General features: G+C 35.3%; 2 protein-coding genes across 5 annotated transcripts; one reads left to right on the top strand and one right to left on the bottom strand.

The window, feature by feature from the left end:
- The first annotated feature begins 4,883 nt into the window (after positions 1 to 4,883).
- LOC130985940 (transcription termination factor MTERF4, chloroplastic-like) lies at positions 4,884 to 8,288 on the top strand. Of its 4 annotated transcripts, none has more exons than XM_057909132.1 (2): positions 4,884 to 5,063; positions 6,139 to 8,288. In XM_057909132.1, exon 2 carries the CDS (start codon positions 6,142 to 6,144, stop codon positions 7,696 to 7,698), a length of 1,557 nt encoding a protein of 518 aa, XP_057765115.1. In that variant the 5' UTR covers positions 4,884 to 5,063; positions 6,139 to 6,141; the 3' UTR covers positions 7,699 to 8,288. The 4 variants fall into 4 exon arrangements, with proteins under 4 accessions (XP_057765115.1, XP_057765112.1, XP_057765116.1 ...); XM_057909129.1 differs by having other exon boundaries at positions 4,893 to 5,063; positions 6,148 to 8,288; XM_057909133.1 differs by lacking the exon at positions 4,884 to 5,063 and adding an exon at positions 5,146 to 5,583 and having other exon boundaries at positions 6,148 to 8,288.
- A 1,726-nt stretch (positions 8,289 to 10,014) lies between these two features.
- LOC130985939 (oligopeptide transporter 5-like) lies at positions 10,015 to 12,940 on the bottom strand. Its single transcript, XM_057909128.1, has 4 exons — positions 12,583 to 12,940; positions 12,069 to 12,508; positions 11,326 to 11,996; positions 10,015 to 11,242 (listed from the first exon to the last, which is right to left on the bottom strand). The coding sequence occupies exons 1-4, from the start codon at positions 12,656 to 12,658 to the stop codon at positions 10,180 to 10,182; spliced, it is 2,250 nt and encodes a 749-aa protein (XP_057765111.1). The 5' UTR covers positions 12,659 to 12,940; the 3' UTR covers positions 10,015 to 10,179.
- Positions 12,941 to 19,066: the final 6,126 nt, after the last annotated feature.

Genomic DNA, 19,066 nt, shown 5'->3' with positions numbered 1-19,066 from the left:
AAAATAGGAAGTAATTACTATAATTGTGAAAATAAATTAATAAAAACAACGAAAGAAAAAATAAAAAAAAAAATGAAAAAAATGGAAAGGAAAAACAAATAAAAAATATTACTCCTATATTTTAGTGCATTGTACCATTAAATATTAGGGGAATATTGAGACATTTTTAAAGGATATATATAAATAATAAATCGTAGATTAACTTATTCACAAATTTTTATTCTTTATTAGAATTATCAGTTAATAGGATTATGCATGATTAATGAAGTATTTAAAATAACAAAATTCAATAAAATCGTTCATATCCTTTAAAGGCTTGGCTTAACGGTTCAATAATACCGTTATGTATGTAACTAATAGATAACGCTCATACATAACGTATGACTTCAAACCGTTATCTATGCATATAGATAACACTACATACATAACGGTTTTTAAAAAAAACCGTTATCTATGAGGTGTTATGTATGTGCATTTTTGTAGTAGTGTTTCTAAAATAAAGTGAGCATATCTAAGAGCACTCCCAGCAGAAATCCCAAAATTATGCTTCTATATTTCTTCCTAAAGCTTCCCTATTTAATTTTAGGATCTCGATTTTATAAATGCATACACCAGATCTCCTATTTTCTACATAAAAACAATAATTATGTGTGGGCCCTACTAATTATAAGCTTAAAATAAATTTAGGATGGGTGTAAATTTAAGATTGAATTTAGGTAGGTGTAAAATTTTTTGTGGGCCCCATCCAATTTAGGGGATCTGCTGGATGCATTTTTTATCTCATTTTCAATTGTTTTAGCCTAAATTTAGAGTTAATGATGCATTTAGGTGATCTGCTGGGAATGCTCTAAGTTGATAAGATCTTGATTAGTGGCCATATCAATATTTTGTTTCCAAAATTGTTGCAGTAATAAAAGAGAAAAAAATCTTTAGAAAATTTTCAATATGAAATAAGGGTAATTTAGTAATAAAAATAATTTAAATTAGGTAATAAATTTTCAAGGCATTATGTGCGCACATATTATATTATGTGTGTTTAGCATTACTCTATTTTTAAATTGGCGGTCGCCACGCATAATTAATTATTGAATTTGCAATCTTATTTATTCTTGATTCTCATCTTGTGTGTGTGTAGAAGTACCATTCGTCACAGAAACCTCGTTGCGTCTATAAATTAGAGGCGCAACAAATCATTCCGAATCAAATCAACAAAATGCATCGCGTCACCAAGTTTGTTTTCGTCCTTACTATCATTTGTGTCATCTTCGCCTCCGCAGTTGCTCCTGCGAGCGGCGGAATTAGCGGTGGCAGAGGCGGCGGCGGCGGAAGAAGTGGAGGCGGGGCTAAGGGTGGGGGCGGTGCAAAGGGCGGCGGAAGTAACATAGTGCGGCCGGTGCGGCCCGGAAGCAGCGGCCCATCTATTGAATTGGGATGGTGGCACTACTTCACCGTCGCCTATATAGCTTACGCTTCTTTTCAATTCTACTATTAATCGTTTCACATTCGTTCAAAGCAACTTTTACTTGTAATTACTCCTTTCATTTCAATTATTTATCAATTTGTACAAGATTGTTTAATGCACCCTCTTCAATAATTACTCCATGTGATTATTCCTGTAATACTTTGTTTGAATGTATTGAAATATAGTATTAATTCTAGTATGAAGGTAAGATCTAAGAACATGTACGTATTAGCAAATAGCAATAGATAGCATATGTTATACTTATCTTTTGTACTGCTGCTACTGCATATAGTCTTCTCCTAATACAAAACAAAACAGATCTGATGAAATTGTTTGAATGTCTAAACATGATTAGATGGAAGCAGTACATCTTTATTGCAATTTTGAGCACTCCCGAAAATTAAAAGAACAAATGGAAACAAACTCAAATCCCTTTTGAAACAATAAATCAAATGTGGAATTTAGATGAAAAATAAAAAACTACCCAATTAAATATTTCAGATGTAAAAACAACTTTTTTCTAATAGATAGAAAAAAAGGGAGAGGAAGAAAAAACTCCCACTTAAGGAGTAGACACAAATCACTTTTCTTATATTCCGTCACCACTTTCTCCATACTCAAATCAAATGGAGGATGGAGAAAGCAAAAAAAAAGTACTGAAGGTTGAAGATTTGGAGTTTGAGAGAGAACTTTTTGTGCTTCTATTCTCCACCAGCCAATATCTACTTGTTATTACCCTAAATTTGTATTCTGTTTGTACGCAATTATTATACGTAAATATATTGAAGGGGATATAACTCAATCTATACGCAATATACAAATTAAAATCGTTACGCGTGGCCTAACTGTCTTTACTTCACCAAATTTACCTTTCCGAAAATTTATCATGCCCACTAATTCCTAATTCAATAAGTCAAGATCCACCCGAAGATTTAGATATCCGTAAGCAGTAATTATTTTTCTATATATGCAAGATCAATATGGAAAAAAAAATAGAAAAATTTCGAGAAATCGCTTTACATGATGGTAAAAGGATTAATTGATAGATGATGATCTGGTTACGCTATCCTGGTGTGCTCTTCCTTACTTTGATCATGTTACGCCTCATAATTCTGGTAGCCGGTGGTGGCGGTGGTGGTTCCCGTGGTGGCGGTGGCGATGCTGTTGGTGTCCGAGCTGTAGGTATGCATCCAGGAGTACCAGAAAATTGCAGCAGCCATAACTCAAGCACCAATTCTGTTACGTGCACGTGGTTGTGTTATTTCATTTGCAACCTTCTTGCATTTGTTTGTTTCAATCAACAGAGATAACACAAGGATGATGTATTGTGATATTAGCATCTTTGATTTGGTGGATAAGATAGATAAGATTAATAGGTTTAGGATTAGATAATCAATTCAACTTTGGAATGGACAAATGCATGCATAACTACATACTGAATTATGTAAATCATACATTTAATTGATTAAAGTGGATTATTTTTTCAATCACGTATCACTCCAATAAAACGTCTCCATATTATACTAGCTAATTCAATAATTAGTCGTTATGACAAATGTTGGAGGAACTATAATATTGGTGTGTGACGAGTGATGTGATGGTGATGTGTTGCGACAACATCAGTGCAATAAACATATCAAAGAATCCGGTCCAACACTCACGAACCAAGCACATCGATATTCAACACCACTTTATTCGCGATTTAGTGGAACAAGAGGTAATTAAGTTAGAGTATGTTCCAACCGAGAACCAAATTGCGGATATTTTTACTAAACCTTTGGATTTTGAGAGATTCACCATGTTAAGAAGGTCTCTTGGCCTTTGCCTTCGAAACTAAATGAAAAAGGAACTGTTTGTTGCATCAGTTTCAAAACAAAAAATTCTTATAGATGCAACTGTCTTTGTGTCTGTGTGATGCTCTATGTTACCTTAACATGTTCTTCTACACTAACTCAAATTGTGTGTATAACATATGTAAAGCACAGAAAAAGCCAAAGTAGTTTGGGGGGCACGACGTTCGCTGCGACGATGCTACCTTACAAAATGGCCATCCTCGATTGCTTTCACAAATTTAGACTAGGGGCACGGCGTTCGCTGCGACGATGTTCTCTATGTCAATTAAAATGTGTGAATTTTACTTGGTGTTGTGCTTAAGTGCGAAAATAAGTTAAACTGAGTTATGTGTTAGGAGATGTTGTAGTAACAGAAGGCATCACAATAGACATAAAATTTCTGGAAAATCTGGGAAGTTGTTTGCTTCCGTTTTTTATGGGATTCTCTCTCTATCCGCAGGTTCTGTAATTTTTGACGCATATCTTGTTCTTTTTTTGAGCATATCTCTATCTTAATCTCCTTCCAACCCTAATTTTCGAATTAAATGGTGAAGATTTTGTTGAAAGATTTGTTTTTTGAGTGATTGGATCTGATTTCTTTTGTATTTATTGACTGCATGCAAATCACATCATCACCACTCTTCATCATTGCACCTTGATCTACGTGAGAGACTCTGTGTTTCCATAATTTTGTGCTTACCTTCTTTTGATTTCTCTCACGATGTCTAACCCAAACACTCTTGAGCTCATAAAGCAGATCTTTGTGCTTACTCCTCGTACATATTGTAATTTGATTTCACTTGTGCCAAAAAAAAAGTGTCTGGTTTTATATGTTGCCTATATATATTTCATCTTCTATCATTTGTTTTACAAAGAATATTTGTATATATCATGTATTTTACCAATGTTTATATCTTCTAAAAAAAAGGGAAAAACTACCTTCAACCTGTCATCTAGATATTGACATTGTAAGAATTGGAGAAGTGATTGTATAAAATAATAAATCGAATAATTTAAGGTTTCGAATAATATCCGAGTCAAATAGAGTAACCTTATTTATGTTTAGGTTTGGAATCAAGTAGGTGATTTATAGAATAATTTCTGATTCAGGTGCTAAATGTTTTAGAGCAAAGTACCCAAACTCGACCCGATTTTCACCGCCAATGACCAACCACCCTAATCTCTTTATCCCTTTCTTTCTCTCTCGATGCCTTTTCTATGCTGTTTGGTAGGAATAAAATAAAAATTGACATACATACGAAATCTAATTATGAATAGAAAGAGCAATATATTAATGTACATTTATAAAATATCTAAAATACATGGATGAAAGTATTCAGAATATATTTTGATGGCTATGGAAAACATGAAAAAAAAATGATAATAACAAGAGTGATATTGTAGTTTAAGGATGCGTTGGATAAATTTATTATGAGAAAATTAGAAATAACAAATATTTATGCCTTTTAAATGTTTCTTTTTTCTATGATAAATTTATTATGAAAGAGAAGGCAACCTAAATGCAAAATTACTAACATAACTACACCTCACATTAAATAAAAGAAGCCCTAATCTTGATTATCCATTAGCTTCATCTTCTTTTTCAACGCCGGTACTTGTCATGAACTTTCAGTTCGGAGCGCCACGCCGACACATACAAACCTGGTGCAGTTGTTGAAATTTGTTGGTAAATTTTAGAGCGGTGAATGACATTGATTTGTGGGTTCAGTTTTCATTTGCAGTGATACGGATTCGCGGAATAAGCGCAGGCAAGATTTTGTGTTGGCTAATACCAATTTATGTTTCCAACCTCAACCTGTGAGTCCAACAACAAATCTCTCTTATCAGTGCTAACCAGAATATAATTAAACCAGCAGTATTGAAATTTGAAGCCATTATCCGAGCTTTGGCTGGGCCTGAGTGTATATATAATTATAAATGGTCGGTGTCGAATCGATTTTATCCAAATTTTTTATTATATTCCTACCCGACCCAGCTAGTCGGGTATTTGATTTAAATGAGTCTTCTGTGGGATTAGGGCCTAAAGAGGATAAAATACAGAGTTATGGTTATGGAAGTAACACACACAATCACACCGTCGCTTATTTCTATCTTTTCCTCTCAACTTCAACCCCCAAAAAATCCTTCCAACTAATTTCACTTGGACAGGACTATCTTATTTCCTACTAATTCAAATTTCTTATTTCTCTATGCCTCTCCCACACTGATTCTCTAAAAACAAAATCCAAGACTTCTCCGTCACTCTTGTTCTTCACCAAGTGAATTAAGGTTTTTTCTTTCTTCCTTTCCTCACATTATGCTATTACAAGTCGTCTCAATTCTAAACAAGAATCACTTTACTGTAACATTTTTTCTGAACGTGCACCTGCTTTCATGTTCCGTTTGTTGTTAAGAATCTGAAATTTCTGTTATAACGGTTAATTAGGGTACATATATTGCTTTGTCACTTTGGTAAATGCTTCAGGAAACTATAGATTTTAGGTTTAATCTTTTTATTATTTCTGTTTCTTCGATGTATTGTCTGCATATTTTTAGTTGGTCAGTTTTAATTTTTCCAGGTAACTTCAATTGATGCAAGTGTTCTGTTCTTTCATAGTTTGCTATTCGTGTGTATATATTATTTTAAAATGATGGTGTTTCTTGCAGTATGTGAAGTTGGATTAGATGCCCGAACCAGTATATGCCTTTTGCATTTCATTGGCATCTCCTTTTAATTATTAGTATATTCGTCTAGAAACTTATTTTCCGGAATTCCAGTGAAAGAAATTTGCTTATTTTGCTCCTTCATTGTGTAGAGGATACTGATTGTCTTGTTTGTTAAAGGGGATGAAGATTACAAGCTGTGCCAGCCTCGCCAGACCAAGTCTTCTGCTCGTGCAGTGCGACTTACCTTCTTTCGCGTTCCATGGACCACAATTAATATCTATCTCGACTCCGTGCATTTCAAGTAATTGTATGAAGAGATGTGGATTGGTAATGAAGATTCATTCCTCTGTTGCTGGCCGAACTCGTTCATCCACCTCCAAAGGTGTATCTTTGTCCAGGGGAGATAAATACAATAGGGAGCAGAATGTAAATCCTTCATTTTACAATCACCCTAGTTTATTAGAGCTGAAGAATGAAAGGATTGCTAATCGTGCCCGTGTTTATGAGTTCTTGAAGGTTATTGGCATTGTTCCTGATGAGCTCGATGGACTAGAGCTTCCTGTCACCGTTGAGGTCATGAGAGAGCGTGTGGATTTCCTTCACAAGCTAGGTCTTACAGTTGAAGATATTAACAATTACCCTCTTGTTCTTGGCTGCAGTGTGAAGAAAAACATGGTTCCGGTGCTTGATTACCTTGGCAAACTGGGTGTCAGGAAATCTACTTTTACGGAATTCTTGCGCAGGTATCCTCAAGTCCTCCATGCTAGTGTTGTGGTTGACCTTCAACCAGTTGTTAACTATCTTCAGGGCATGGATATTAAGCCTAATGATATTCCTCGAGTCCTCGAGAGATATCCAGAAGTTTTGGGATTCAAACTTGAGGGTACCATGAGTACTTCAGTTGCTTATTTGGTTGGAATTGGAGTAGCCAGGCGTGAGATTGGAGGAGTGTTAACCAGATATCCGGAGATATTAGGTATGCGAGTTGGTCGAGTGATCAAACCTTTTGTGGAGTATTTGGGAAGCTTGGGAATACCTTGCCTAGCTGTTGCTAGGTTGGTTGAGAAGCGGCCTCATATCCTTGGTTTTGGACTTGCTGAGAGGGTGAAACCAAATGTCAAACTGCTTTTAGAGTGTAATGTTAGACAGAAATCACTTGCAAATGTGATTGCTCAATATCCTGAAATTATGGGCATAGACCTGGAAGCAAAGCTTTTCAGTAACCGCAGTTTTCTAAACTCCATCGTGGAAACAAGTCCTGAAGATTTTGGGAGAATCATGGAAAAGATGCCCCAAAGTGTAAGTCTCAGCGAGAAAGCAATCGTGAGACATGTTGATTTCCTAAAGGAATGTGGATTCTCTGTAGAACAAGTGAGGAAGATGGTTGTCGGGTGTCCGCAGTTGTTGGCCTTGAACATTGACATCATGAAGCTAAGCTTTGATTTCTTCAAGTCTGCAATGGGTAGGCCATTGGATGATTTAGTGGCTTTCCCAGCTTACTTCACTTACGGCCTCGATTCCATTGTTAAGCCAAGACATAAGATGATTGCTCGCAAGGGAGTGAAATGTTCTCTTGCTTGGCTCCTCAACTGTTCGGATGAGAAATTTGAAGACCGAATGAACTACGACTCAATTGACTTGGAAGAGATGGAGGAAGATTCATCGTTTCACCTCGATAGCTTAATGAAACCCAGGGCTCAAGTCTCGGATTCTGACAGCGATATTGACTATGAGTAATGCTTAAAAGCTAAGCCTTGCGTGGTCGATGATGCCAATCAAGATGAGTCAAAAGCTGTTGGAGAGCATTTCCTCATCTTCTAGAGGTATGTTTAATGTGAAGCACAGGAGCTGACCGGAGAATATTGAGAATCTCTTTCTACACAGAGAAAAAGACTAATGCGATGAGATAATGTGAGTGAAAAGAGTAGAACTCAAGACCTACCAGAATATCAACGACATATCGTGAATGCTTTGCTGCACTCTACTGATAATGTAATTTTTGTGCTTTTATTTGGCTTCAGAAGACGTGGAAGAGGAAGAGGAAGAGGAAAGAGAAGAATACTAAAACCTGTGGATAGATCAACATGTATCATCAACAACTCAATCCTCAAATAATTTGTTCAGTTCCATTCGTGTTCTGTGCTAACTCTTTTTAAATTCCAGTGATTCATTATCATGAGGTTTTGGAATGCAGATTTGAGGAAAAATGTTGTCCAACTGTGTCACTATTCCGTCACAATTCACATTCACTTGATTGTGTTGCAAGTGTAACTACTACTATTAGGGGGTGTTTAATTTGAGTGATAAGGATGGATTGATTAATTTTACACTTGTTTGACCATCATATCCTTGAAATACTCAATCCTATATTTTTGTTAATTTATTCTATCATTCAAAGTAAATGCCTCCTTAGTGTGCTACTTTTGTCTCTTGCATGAATGCTTTATGACCTGAGCTGCCACTTTTTTTTTTTTTTCAAAGCACCTGAACTGCCACTATTTCTGCTTTACTTGAGCAACTATTCTACCTGTATCTTCAATTAATTGCTATATACATGGTTTTCCTAATTATATATACATCACTTGAGTTTGGCAAATTCTTCTAATGGAAATAGTTAGGTAAATTATGGGATCACTTATGAATTCATTGAAAATGATTCGGATCTAGTTCATGGGGCAACCAGAAGTAGAAGGCACTCTGGTGGATTTTCACGGATAGAAAAAGGATGCAGCCCTTGCAAATGTACATATTATTGGTGTTAATATAGCAGCCTATGATAAAATCCAGGTCAAATCATTCACAGCCAGAAAATTTTGTTAGCTATAAATCCGATAACTAAATACTACTACTTGATGGAACAATCAGTATACTTCAACATTAGAGATTTTTGAGCACTCAAACCAACTGCATACAAATCGCTTGCAAACAGCTTAAGACCGAACCTTAATTATATCTGGGAAAGATATGCAATAACATAAAATTAACAATCAAGAGGTTCTAATTTCTCTCAACGAAAATAAAACATTAAAGACAAATAATTTCAGGTTGTGGATGTATTCTAGGCAAATGTTTTGTCCTTTCAAAGCTGCTGACAGAAAAGAAGCATCTCCTAAGATGGATATATGCAAGATAACAGGATGGATCATTAGCCTTAGACTATATTTATCAATGACCTCAACAACCCAATCTTTTAATAAAAAAATCATTTCTCTTTATTCCACATCTACAATCTATAATTTATTTAAATTCTACAGCCTTTATACTTTATCAATAATCCATTATAACTTAAATATTTTTTCTTTTAATATTATTTATTATCATACTTTTTGATAACACAATGTCAAGTGTCATTTTTTTAATTGAGTAACATAGGTTATGGGAATGGTTGGTCTGCAATTTGCAGGAACCACCTGTTATCACATTTCAATTATTTTATTATTTCTTTTGGTTTAAAACATTTTGTCCTTTCTCACGACCTATGCCTTCGGTCGTCGATAAAAGTAGTCTTAGCATCTACTCCATCCGTCCACAATTTAAAGCCCTACTTCCCCTTAAATTTTTGTCCACAATTTAAAGCCCTATTCTGCTTTTTGTACCTTTTTACCCTCCCTCTTTATTTAAAATTACTACCATTTGCCACTAATGGACCCACCATACAACACCTTTATTATTTTTATATTCTATATTTATTACGTACACTTTATCACTAGTGGACCCACCACACAACACCTTTAACACTTTAGTCAACTACCATTTTATTTCATCCACATCACCATTTTCAGCTTTTTTAGTCTCCGTGCCCACATCAAAGTGGGGCTTTAAATTGTGGACAGAGGGAGTATCAATCTCATCATTCACACCACTCAATTTTGGTGGGCCATCATCTACATTTTATACACATCTCCTAATTATTTATTACAACCCGTGCCCTCCATTTTAATGTATAATCTTCGTGAATGGAGAGAATACTAAATTTGGAAAAAATTGATGGAAAGTAGGTGGCTCACGTTTTTTCCTATGAAGTATGACCATATATTTTTTCTGTATTGGTACTTTTTCTCTTCTCTTTTGGTCACTAATTTGAAAATTTGCATTCAACGGATCAACAATACATACGCCATAGCATTAAGCATCCCAACTTTTGGTGCTCAAATGTGTAGATTTGGATGAAACAAGTATATGAAAATGAAATAGTATAACACAAAGTGGAGTGATTTGTCAGTGGACAGGGCATTGTCCAACTTGTATACCGGGCGCGGTGGGGCATTTGGCCAAGGGGCAGTGATCGTCGATGTTCAAGCCCCACCAGCTAGGTCCGGCGATGTTATAATACTGCAAGGCGAAGTAACAGAGCGTCCCCATGAAGGCGACCCCGACGTCGAGGCCAGCAGATAGAATGTAGTTGTGGCGAGCCCACCAGGCCTTGAACCTCCGGTACACTACCCAGTTGAAGATGATCCCCACAGTAAACCAGGAGACGCTGTTGACAGCCTTGGCCACAGGCATCCCCATAGTCCCCGAGAGAATGATGGGGACGTTGATGCAGCTGATCCACTTCCTGTCCGGGTACTTGCGCGCGAAGTACCAGACGGGGAGGGGCGCCGCCAGCCCGAAGAGGAAGAAGTAGTTCATCCCCGGGTAGAGCCCCAGCTTCCCGAACATGCGGAGTGGCCCCACCACGCCCCAGATTATGGAGGCGCTGTAGAAGACGTCGTCCCCCGGGCACGTCCAGGGGCTCCCCGGAGGCAGCCTTGATTGGTCGCAGATGTAGTCGATGGAGGTGAGGAGCCACCAAGCTGTGCCGAAGCTCACCAAGGAAGTGATCACCGTCCCCACCAGCTGAACCAGGAACATGGACTTGGGAGGGATTTTCATGTAGTGCCCCAGCTTGAAGTCCGACAGGAAGGTGATGGCCTGCGACATGCTTATGGTGCCGTACGTCTTGAACACTACGTTGGCTAGAGGTTTTCCTGGGTACATGTATCCGATTATCATCTCCGATATCACATTCAGTCCTGCTGGCTGGTTGGTTGTGGCTGCAATGACGCCCACGGGCAGCGTGAACACGAAGGCCAAAGCCATGGCCAACGCTACGCCCCAGTAAGGAAGCTGCAGCTGCCTTCCGAAGCCTTCGCATGCAAGCATGGATACAGCAAGCACCACCATCAGGAGGCCGTGGAACCACCATTGAGGGACAGCTTCGTAGTTCTTCCTCATCAACCTAGTATGCACGTCTCCGAACTTGTCGTTAAACGAGGCCTTGGTCTGCTGCCAGATGGTTCTGCAACTCCAACAATTAATTAGTTAGTTCCGTGAGCTTCAACTTTTTGAAGTTTATGCGTTTGTGTTTGTGTTTATGTTTACCTTCCATGGAAGAGTGCTACGTGTGATACAGTAGACGCCAAGACTGCGAAGCTGAGACCGTATATCAATACGAAGAAGATGCTGAGGTTCACCTTGCTGTAACTATCATATCCCTCACGGTTGAATTCAAAGGATTTCCCAGTTAGGATTAATGAGGTGTTGTATGGTGCTCCAGTAGCATCAAAGACGTGTGAAGAGACGATTGGGAATCGCTTTGCGTTGTAAAAGTTGTTCCAATAGGCTATTGGTACGACGACGTAGACAATCAATATGAAGCCAACCAACATGTTTAATATAGCAAAACCAGGGGTTGCTAGAGGGCTGCCTACAAAAGCTGCAATAGTCGACCAGTCAAGCGCAATGGAGCCGAGTCCTAAGCCCCGAATCCCTCCTCCTATCTGCTGGGCCGTCACGGAATCCTTCCATATCCAGCAAACGAAGGAGAGAGCAGTGATGGATGGGAAGAGATAGTTGGGGATTATGTAATAACAGAAGCTGGAAACGGAGACGGCGGTGAAGAATTGGAGGCGTGTGAGGCCTCCTTTTGGCCTCACTTCAACCTCATGCAATGCTCTGAAGAGAGACACTTGAACCAGGTTGGCAGGCCACCACATGTAGGGGGAATCTACCAGAAACTTGCGGAAAATCCCAGCCCAGCCGTACCCGAGCAACTGCACCACCAAACTTACTTACTTCAACATACATAAACATAAACATAAACATAAACATGAACATGAACATACCTGTGTACTATGTGTGAGTAGCATTGCGGCAACAGGGTCGATCCTGCGATGGTAAAAGGCCTTGACGATGGTGATGATGTTGACTGCATAAACACCGGTTACGCCTGCATTGGCGAATATGGTGATGAGGCAATGCTCCTTTAAGTTGAAGGGCCCAGGATTCATTGTGAAGGACCATTTAGTTCCAGGAATGGTGATCGCTTTGGTTGGCAGAGTTGCAGCCATGAGCTTTCCGAGGGGAAGGACTAAAATCTGAGCAGAAACAGAGGATACAGAGAGGGCGTTCTGGCGATACACGAAGAACTGGTTCAAGAAGGCTAGAGCTGCACATGATATTACCCCCAACACCCATGTCCGAAACGTCAGACACGGCAGCGTAGGATCATCCGTTATCGCTACCGTCAGCCGGACTTCCTCAACCGGAGAATCGTTCACCTCCTCTGCACAAAACGTTATACCATCGGTATGCAGCTCAACACAATCTTCTATCATACCATAAATTGAAAACATGTACCCATTGTTTCTACTGTATTATACGATGCTTGTTTCTTGGGATCTTGCGACACAGTGTTGGTCTCTGCAGACTCCATCTACGTACGTACAAGCTCCCCAGGAAACAGGAAACAAGAAACAAGAATTTGTGCCTGCAATATTCAGAAACAACCAAAAAGGTGCAAAATCTAGTTTCCAGTCTCTTTTTTTATAATCTTTGTGTTTGGCTTGTTTTCCGTGCAGGGTGGGTTAATGATTTATATAAAGGTTATAATTATTAGTTACGACATCAACAAGATGATGCGAAGAAACTGGTGTGTGTGGTCACACCTATGCACTACCAACCAGAAATAGATTCCTTAAAACAGTTCAGTTTTGTTTGTTCAAGAGAAACTACTTTCCCACCTTTTCCTTAATTTTAAAAAGGATAGTGATATAATATTTGGACACCTAGTGTCCTGGACAGCTGCAAAAAACTGGCTTTTTTCATTTAGTCCAGATGGGCCGATTTTTAATGATTTATTGATTTACTAATTTATCCCTCATTAAATATATTGTTTTTATTGTTTTGTTTTTTTCTGTTTTATGATTTCCGAAATTTATGGTTCTTTTTGTTCCTAATTTTTCGGTTTCCTTATTTGTTGGTTTTTTTATTTTCCAAAATTATATAAACCATATAATTTTATTTCGGAATTTTTTTTATTTTTTTTGTTTCAAAATATTAGTATTGATTTGTTACCAATAATTTAGTGTTTCTTGTTAAAATAATTCTAGATTTTTTTTCAGCTATTATTTTTTTTGAAATTAATTTTTTTTAAGATTAAATTATTTATTTTATTTCAAAAATTATGTTTTATTTATTTGTTTCCACATATTTATGATTCTCTTAAAATAATCATAGATTTGTTTCTACACACATTATTTGTTTCAAAAAATATATTTTTTTATTGTTTTACACTAATAATTTAGTAAGATTAATATTTTTAAATAATTGAATAATATTTTTATTTAAATTTTTTCGTCAACTTCACTAATTTATTTCAATTATATTATTCAATTTTATTACATTGAGTATAATTATACGAGTTCATTACTCACACTATAGTAGTTCATTTTTTATTTATTTTTAGTTGGTTCATTTTCTTATTATTATATCGCATTTAATACTATATTATAATACATTCAAATAATGAATATATTTCCTTTTTTTAATAAAACTTCACTAATTTAATTCAATTAATAAATTCAACTTCATTTCATTGAGTATAATTATTCCAACTTCATTATTTACACTATAGTAGTTCATTTTATTATTATCAAATCGACTTCAATACTATATTATAATACATTGTCTTCAAGTACATGTTATATGGTTCTCCGAGCAAAATACCATCGTATGATTCATTTTTTTTTTCTTTTCAAATCCACTAATTTATTTCAATTAATTAATTCAACTCTGTTTCATTGAGTATAATTATTTCTTATTATTATATCGCGTTTAATACTATATTATAATTCATTGTATTCAAGTATATGTTATATAGATTCCGAGCAAAATCTCTGCATAGGATTGATTATACTTTATTTTTGCTTTCAACTTCACTAATTTATTTCAATTATGTAATTAAACTTGATGAACGTTGAGTTTAATTATTTCGACTTCAATACTATATTATAATACATTGTCTTCAAGTATATGTTATATTGTTTTTCGAGCGATATCCATGTGTATGATTCATTTTATTTTATTTTATTTCTCAAATTCACTAATTTATTTCAATTAATTAATTCAACTCTATTTAATGGAGTCTATTTTTTTTCAACTTCACTAATTTATTATTAATTACCCCATACTTTTGTCGTTAAATCATAAGTTTTAAAATACCATATGATATTGTACTAACGCTTATACTAATCCAAATTTTTTTCCAATTTCACAATTTTATTATTGTACCTCCATAATAACTTATCACATAATTTCATTGTGTAATATATTTATTCATTTATAATAAATTCTATGCAATTTTATGTTTTTTTTTTGGGAAAAACACCTTCAATTGTTTTGACAACATATATATTACTTCATTTATCATATATTCTAGGCAATTTTTTATTTTATTTTTTAGCAAAACAACTTCAATTGTTTCTCCAACATAAATATTCATTCATTTATAAAATATTTAATTTATAATTTTCATCATTTATATTGCCGACATATATATTCCTTAATTTTTAATAAAATTTCCTTCGTTATATATATCTTATAAAATTCATTTTTTATTACAACTTCACTAATTAATTAAACTTTATTTCATCGAGTATAATTATTTTGACTTCGTTACTCACACAATAGTGGTTCATTTTGTTATCATCATATCGATTACAATACTTCATTATAATATATTCAAATAAAGTATATGTTATATAGTTTTTCGAGCAAAATCCCATCGTATGATTCACTTGAATTAAAATTTTTTTCCATTACTCACACTATAGTAGTTCATTTTCTTATTATTATATCGCTTTTAATAAAGTATATGTTATATAGTTTTCCGAGCAAAATCCCATCGTATGATTCACTTGAATTAATTTTTTTTTCCATTACTCACACTATAGTAGTTCATTTTCTTATTATTATATCGCTTTTAATAAAGTATATGTTATATAGTTTTCCGAGCAAAAATCCTATCATATGATTCATTTTTTAATAAAACTTCACTAATTTAATTCAATTAATTAATTCAACGTCATTTCATTGAGTATAATTATTTCGACTTCATTATTTACACTATAGTAGTTCATTTTCGTATTATCAAATCGACTTAGTACTATATTATAATACATTGTCTACAAGTATATGTTATATAGTTTTTCGAGCAATATCCCATCGCATTCACAATTTTTTTTCCAACTTCACTAATTTATTTCAATTAATTAATTAAACTTTATTTCTTATTATTATATCACGTTAATATAATACTTTTAATCCAAATATATGTTAATTATTTTTTCGATCGATGTCCCATCATATCGTTCATTTTAGTTTTATTTCTTATGCTTCAATAATGTGGATGCCACTACTGGACAAGATGACAAAGTATTACTCATATATTATTGAGGTCTCGGGTTCAAATTCCCCAAGCACCTTTTTCTTGTATTTTAGTTTTTTTTTTTTCAAATCATCTTCAAAATATTTTTTTTCAATATTGGAAAAAATATATAAAATGAAAACAAATCTAGGATTATTTCCCCCAATAACCTTTTTCTTGTATTTCGGTTTTTTATTAACAAAATCATCTTCGAAATGTTTTTTTTTAAATATTGGAAATATATATATAAATGAAAACAAATCTAAGATTATTTTGAAGGGAATCTCTAAATTAGTAGAAACAAATAAAATTAACATAAAATTCACAAAATAAAAAATAATAAATAAAAAATAAAATAAATGTGGAAATAAATCTAGGATTATTTTAGGAGAATCTCTAAACTAGTGGAATCAAATCTAGGATTAGTTTTTGGAGAATGAAAATCTCTAAATTAGTGGAAACAAATCTAGGATTATTTTAGGAGAATCTCTAAATTAGTTGAAACAAATCTAGGATTTTTTTTAGAAGAATATTCAAATTAGTGGAAACAAATAAAAATAACATAATTTTTGAAAAAAAATAAAAAAATAAATCTTCGGAAAAAGCTAACATAATTTTCGAATATAAAAATACAAAATTTCTGGGGAAAAAAATAATATTTTCGAAACAATAAAAAAATAATATGTGGAATCAAAACTAGGATTATTTTTAGGAAAATCATAAAATTAGTGGAAACAAAAAAATAAAAAATAATTTATGAAAAAAATAAATAATTTAATCATCCATAAAAATAAATAATATTAATTTCGCAAAAAATAGCTGGAAACAAGTATAGGATTATTTTAACAAGAAACCCGAAATTATTGGTAACAAATAAATAATAATATTTTGAAACAAATAATCAAAAGAATTCCGAATAAAAGAATATATAAACTTCGAATTATAAGATTTATATAATTTTCGAAATAAAAAACCAAAAAATAAGGAAACAAAAAAACTATAAATAAAGAAACCGAAAAACAAAAAATCCGGAAATTATGAAACATAAAAGATAAAACAATAAAATAGTAATAAGGGATAAATCAATAAATAACCAATTCACTAAAAAACCGGCCCACTCTGGCTAAATGCAAAAACTCCGGTTTTGACCGAGTGTTTTTTCCGTTTTAAAAAATCCTTGATTTTGTTTACTTCAAAAGAGTTTCTTTCAAGAGTGTAAATGTTTCTGGCCGTTTTCTACTAGTACCCCATCACAGTTTGATGCTTCTCATCTCAGCATTTATCATTTCTGGAAATGTTTAATAACTTGTAGAGTTTGATGACAGCTTCTTTTTTCCCTTCACTGTAGGCTGTAGCAAACCTTGGAGCTGCACAACCCACGACGACGTTATTTATTAATTTTATTTTGCTAGAATCCTTGGAATTAAAATTAATTATGTAAATATGAAACCTGGAAAATAAACCTAGGTGATGATTAATTAGTTAAAATTTGTTTTTTTAAATTAAATTTAGATGATTTTTTCCAATTTTATGAGTTTTATAATATTATTATTTTCAAACATTATTCAATAATGGGTTAAATACCAGATTCCCCCTATCGATGGCGTCCCTATCGCGTTTAGCCCCCTACCGTCAGGGGAGAGAGCTGCCCACTACCTCAACGTGGCTTTATCGCACCAATTTCCCCCCTCCCCCCAACGTCCGTTAACGTTAACGAAATTGTAAATTGTGATAGTTTTGTTAAAAGCTAAATAATTTGAGTAGTAAATTGTAGGGCTAATAGCCGCTAAATCCTATAACTATTTTCGTTTTCGCGTTTTCCATCGTTCTCAGAAATTCTGCCTCAGTATACCACAACTAATTAAGGAGTCGCGATTTGCATCATGCGAAGTATTCCGACAAAATTGAAGATGACTTGGCAACCAGACTAATCTACGTGGCATAGAATTCCGATAGGCAGCATGACGTCGTTTTGCCTTACGTTTCTTTGAAATTATTAGTCACAAAACGACGTCGTTTTGTTGAATTAGGGTTCTGGGGTTGGAATGGGGAACAGAGAGATAGATGAGAGGGGGGAAGCGGCGTCTCCGCCGTGGCCGGGGAAGGAGACGGTGCTGCGTGGGGCGACGTCAACCCAGATCTGAGGGAGGAGAGCAGAGAGATAGATGAGATCTGCTGAATTAGGGTTCCGGCCGACGAGCAGCGACTTCGCCAACGGAGCTTGAGAGAGAGGTGGGTGGAGCTTGAGAGAAAGGTGGCAACAGCGCACAGTGAAGTGGGGTTGGATTGGGGAATGGTGAGGCGGATATGTCCGCGGATGGGAGTTTTGAGAGCAGAGGGAGGAAGCGGCATCTCCGCCGTCGCCGAGGAAGGAGACAGTGCTGCGTGGGGCGGCGTCAACCCAGATCGGAGGGAGGAGAACAGAGAGATAGATGAGATCTGCTGAATTAGGGTTCCGGCCGGCGAGCAGCGACTTCGCCAGCGGAGCTTGAGAGAGAGGTGGCGGCGCCGCGGCGACGTACGGTGAAGTGGGGTTGGATTGGGGAATGGTGAGACATATGTTCGCAGATGAGGGTCTGTGAGAGGGGAACGAGGGCGGCGGCCTTCCGGCTGGCGGAGCTTGAGAGAGAGGTGGGCGGAACTTGAAAACGACGTCGTTTCACTACACGTCATTTTAAAAAAAATAATAATAACAGGTAATTGCCATATAGATGATAATCACCCTTGTCAGCAAATAAAATGCCATGTAGATGAAGTTATGTTGCCGAAAAATTTCGCCGGATGCAAATCGCGACTGGAGGATTAGTTGTGATATACTGAGGCAGAATTTCTGAAATCGATGCAAAATGCGAAAACAAAAATAGTTATAGGATTTAGCAGCTATTAGCCCTAAATTGTAATGTTCCTGTAACGAAATTCTAGCGTCTTGCTCAACTCACCAAGAGTAGCTTGGCCGGGAAATTGTGACTTAAGAAATTATATTTACAGCTAAATTTGATTGCCGTATTAGTGTCCTCTAGTAACTTAGTTGATATTTAAGAGTACTTATTTGAATTTATTATTAAGACAGGACGAGGCACCATACTACTCCTATGTCTACGATGATTACGACAAGGCTACAACTAATGAATTCTTCAGGAGAAGCATAAATATCCAAGCAAGGAGAATTTGTCTTAAATTGGACATTACTCATTGGCGAAGCATTCGACTTCATTTCTATCGTAATTATATAGTATTAAAATATACTCCCTTTGTCCTATAACAAGTGTTCTAATTTCCTTGTATTTATGGCAAATAATTTTCAAGATAGATGGAGTAATTAATCACTTATTTATGTTACTTCATTCGTCCCATTAGTAATATTTCATTATTTTTAGACACGAAAAAAAAAAACAATTAGTGTATAAAGTGAATTGA

Source organism: Salvia miltiorrhiza, chromosome 5, assembly GCF_028751815.1.
Source record: "Salvia miltiorrhiza cultivar Shanhuang (shh) chromosome 5, IMPLAD_Smil_shh, whole genome shotgun sequence".
NCBI lineage: Eukaryota > Viridiplantae > Streptophyta > Magnoliopsida > Lamiales > Lamiaceae > Salvia > Salvia miltiorrhiza.
Note: the sequence above shows the minus strand (reverse complement) of the source record. Positions and strands in the feature narration are given on the sequence as shown.

Bases quoted from the DNA above. Each gene is read 5' to 3' on its own strand.
- LOC130985940 (XM_057909132.1), top strand. From the start codon at position 6,142: ATGAAGATTACAAGCTGTGCCAGCCTCGCCAGACCAAGTCTTCTGCTC.
- LOC130985939 (XM_057909128.1), bottom strand. From the start codon at position 12,658: ATGGAGTCTGCAGAGACCAACACTGTGTCGCAAGATCCCAAGAAACAA. The intron at 12,509-12,582 runs GTACATGTTTTC...CGTTTTGTGCAG, and splicing joins TAATACAGTAGAAACAATGG to AGGAGGTGAACGATTCTCCG. The intron at 11,997-12,068 runs GTATGTTCATGT...TTGGTGGTGCAG, and splicing joins TACTCACACATAGTACACAG to TTGCTCGGGTACGGCTGGGC.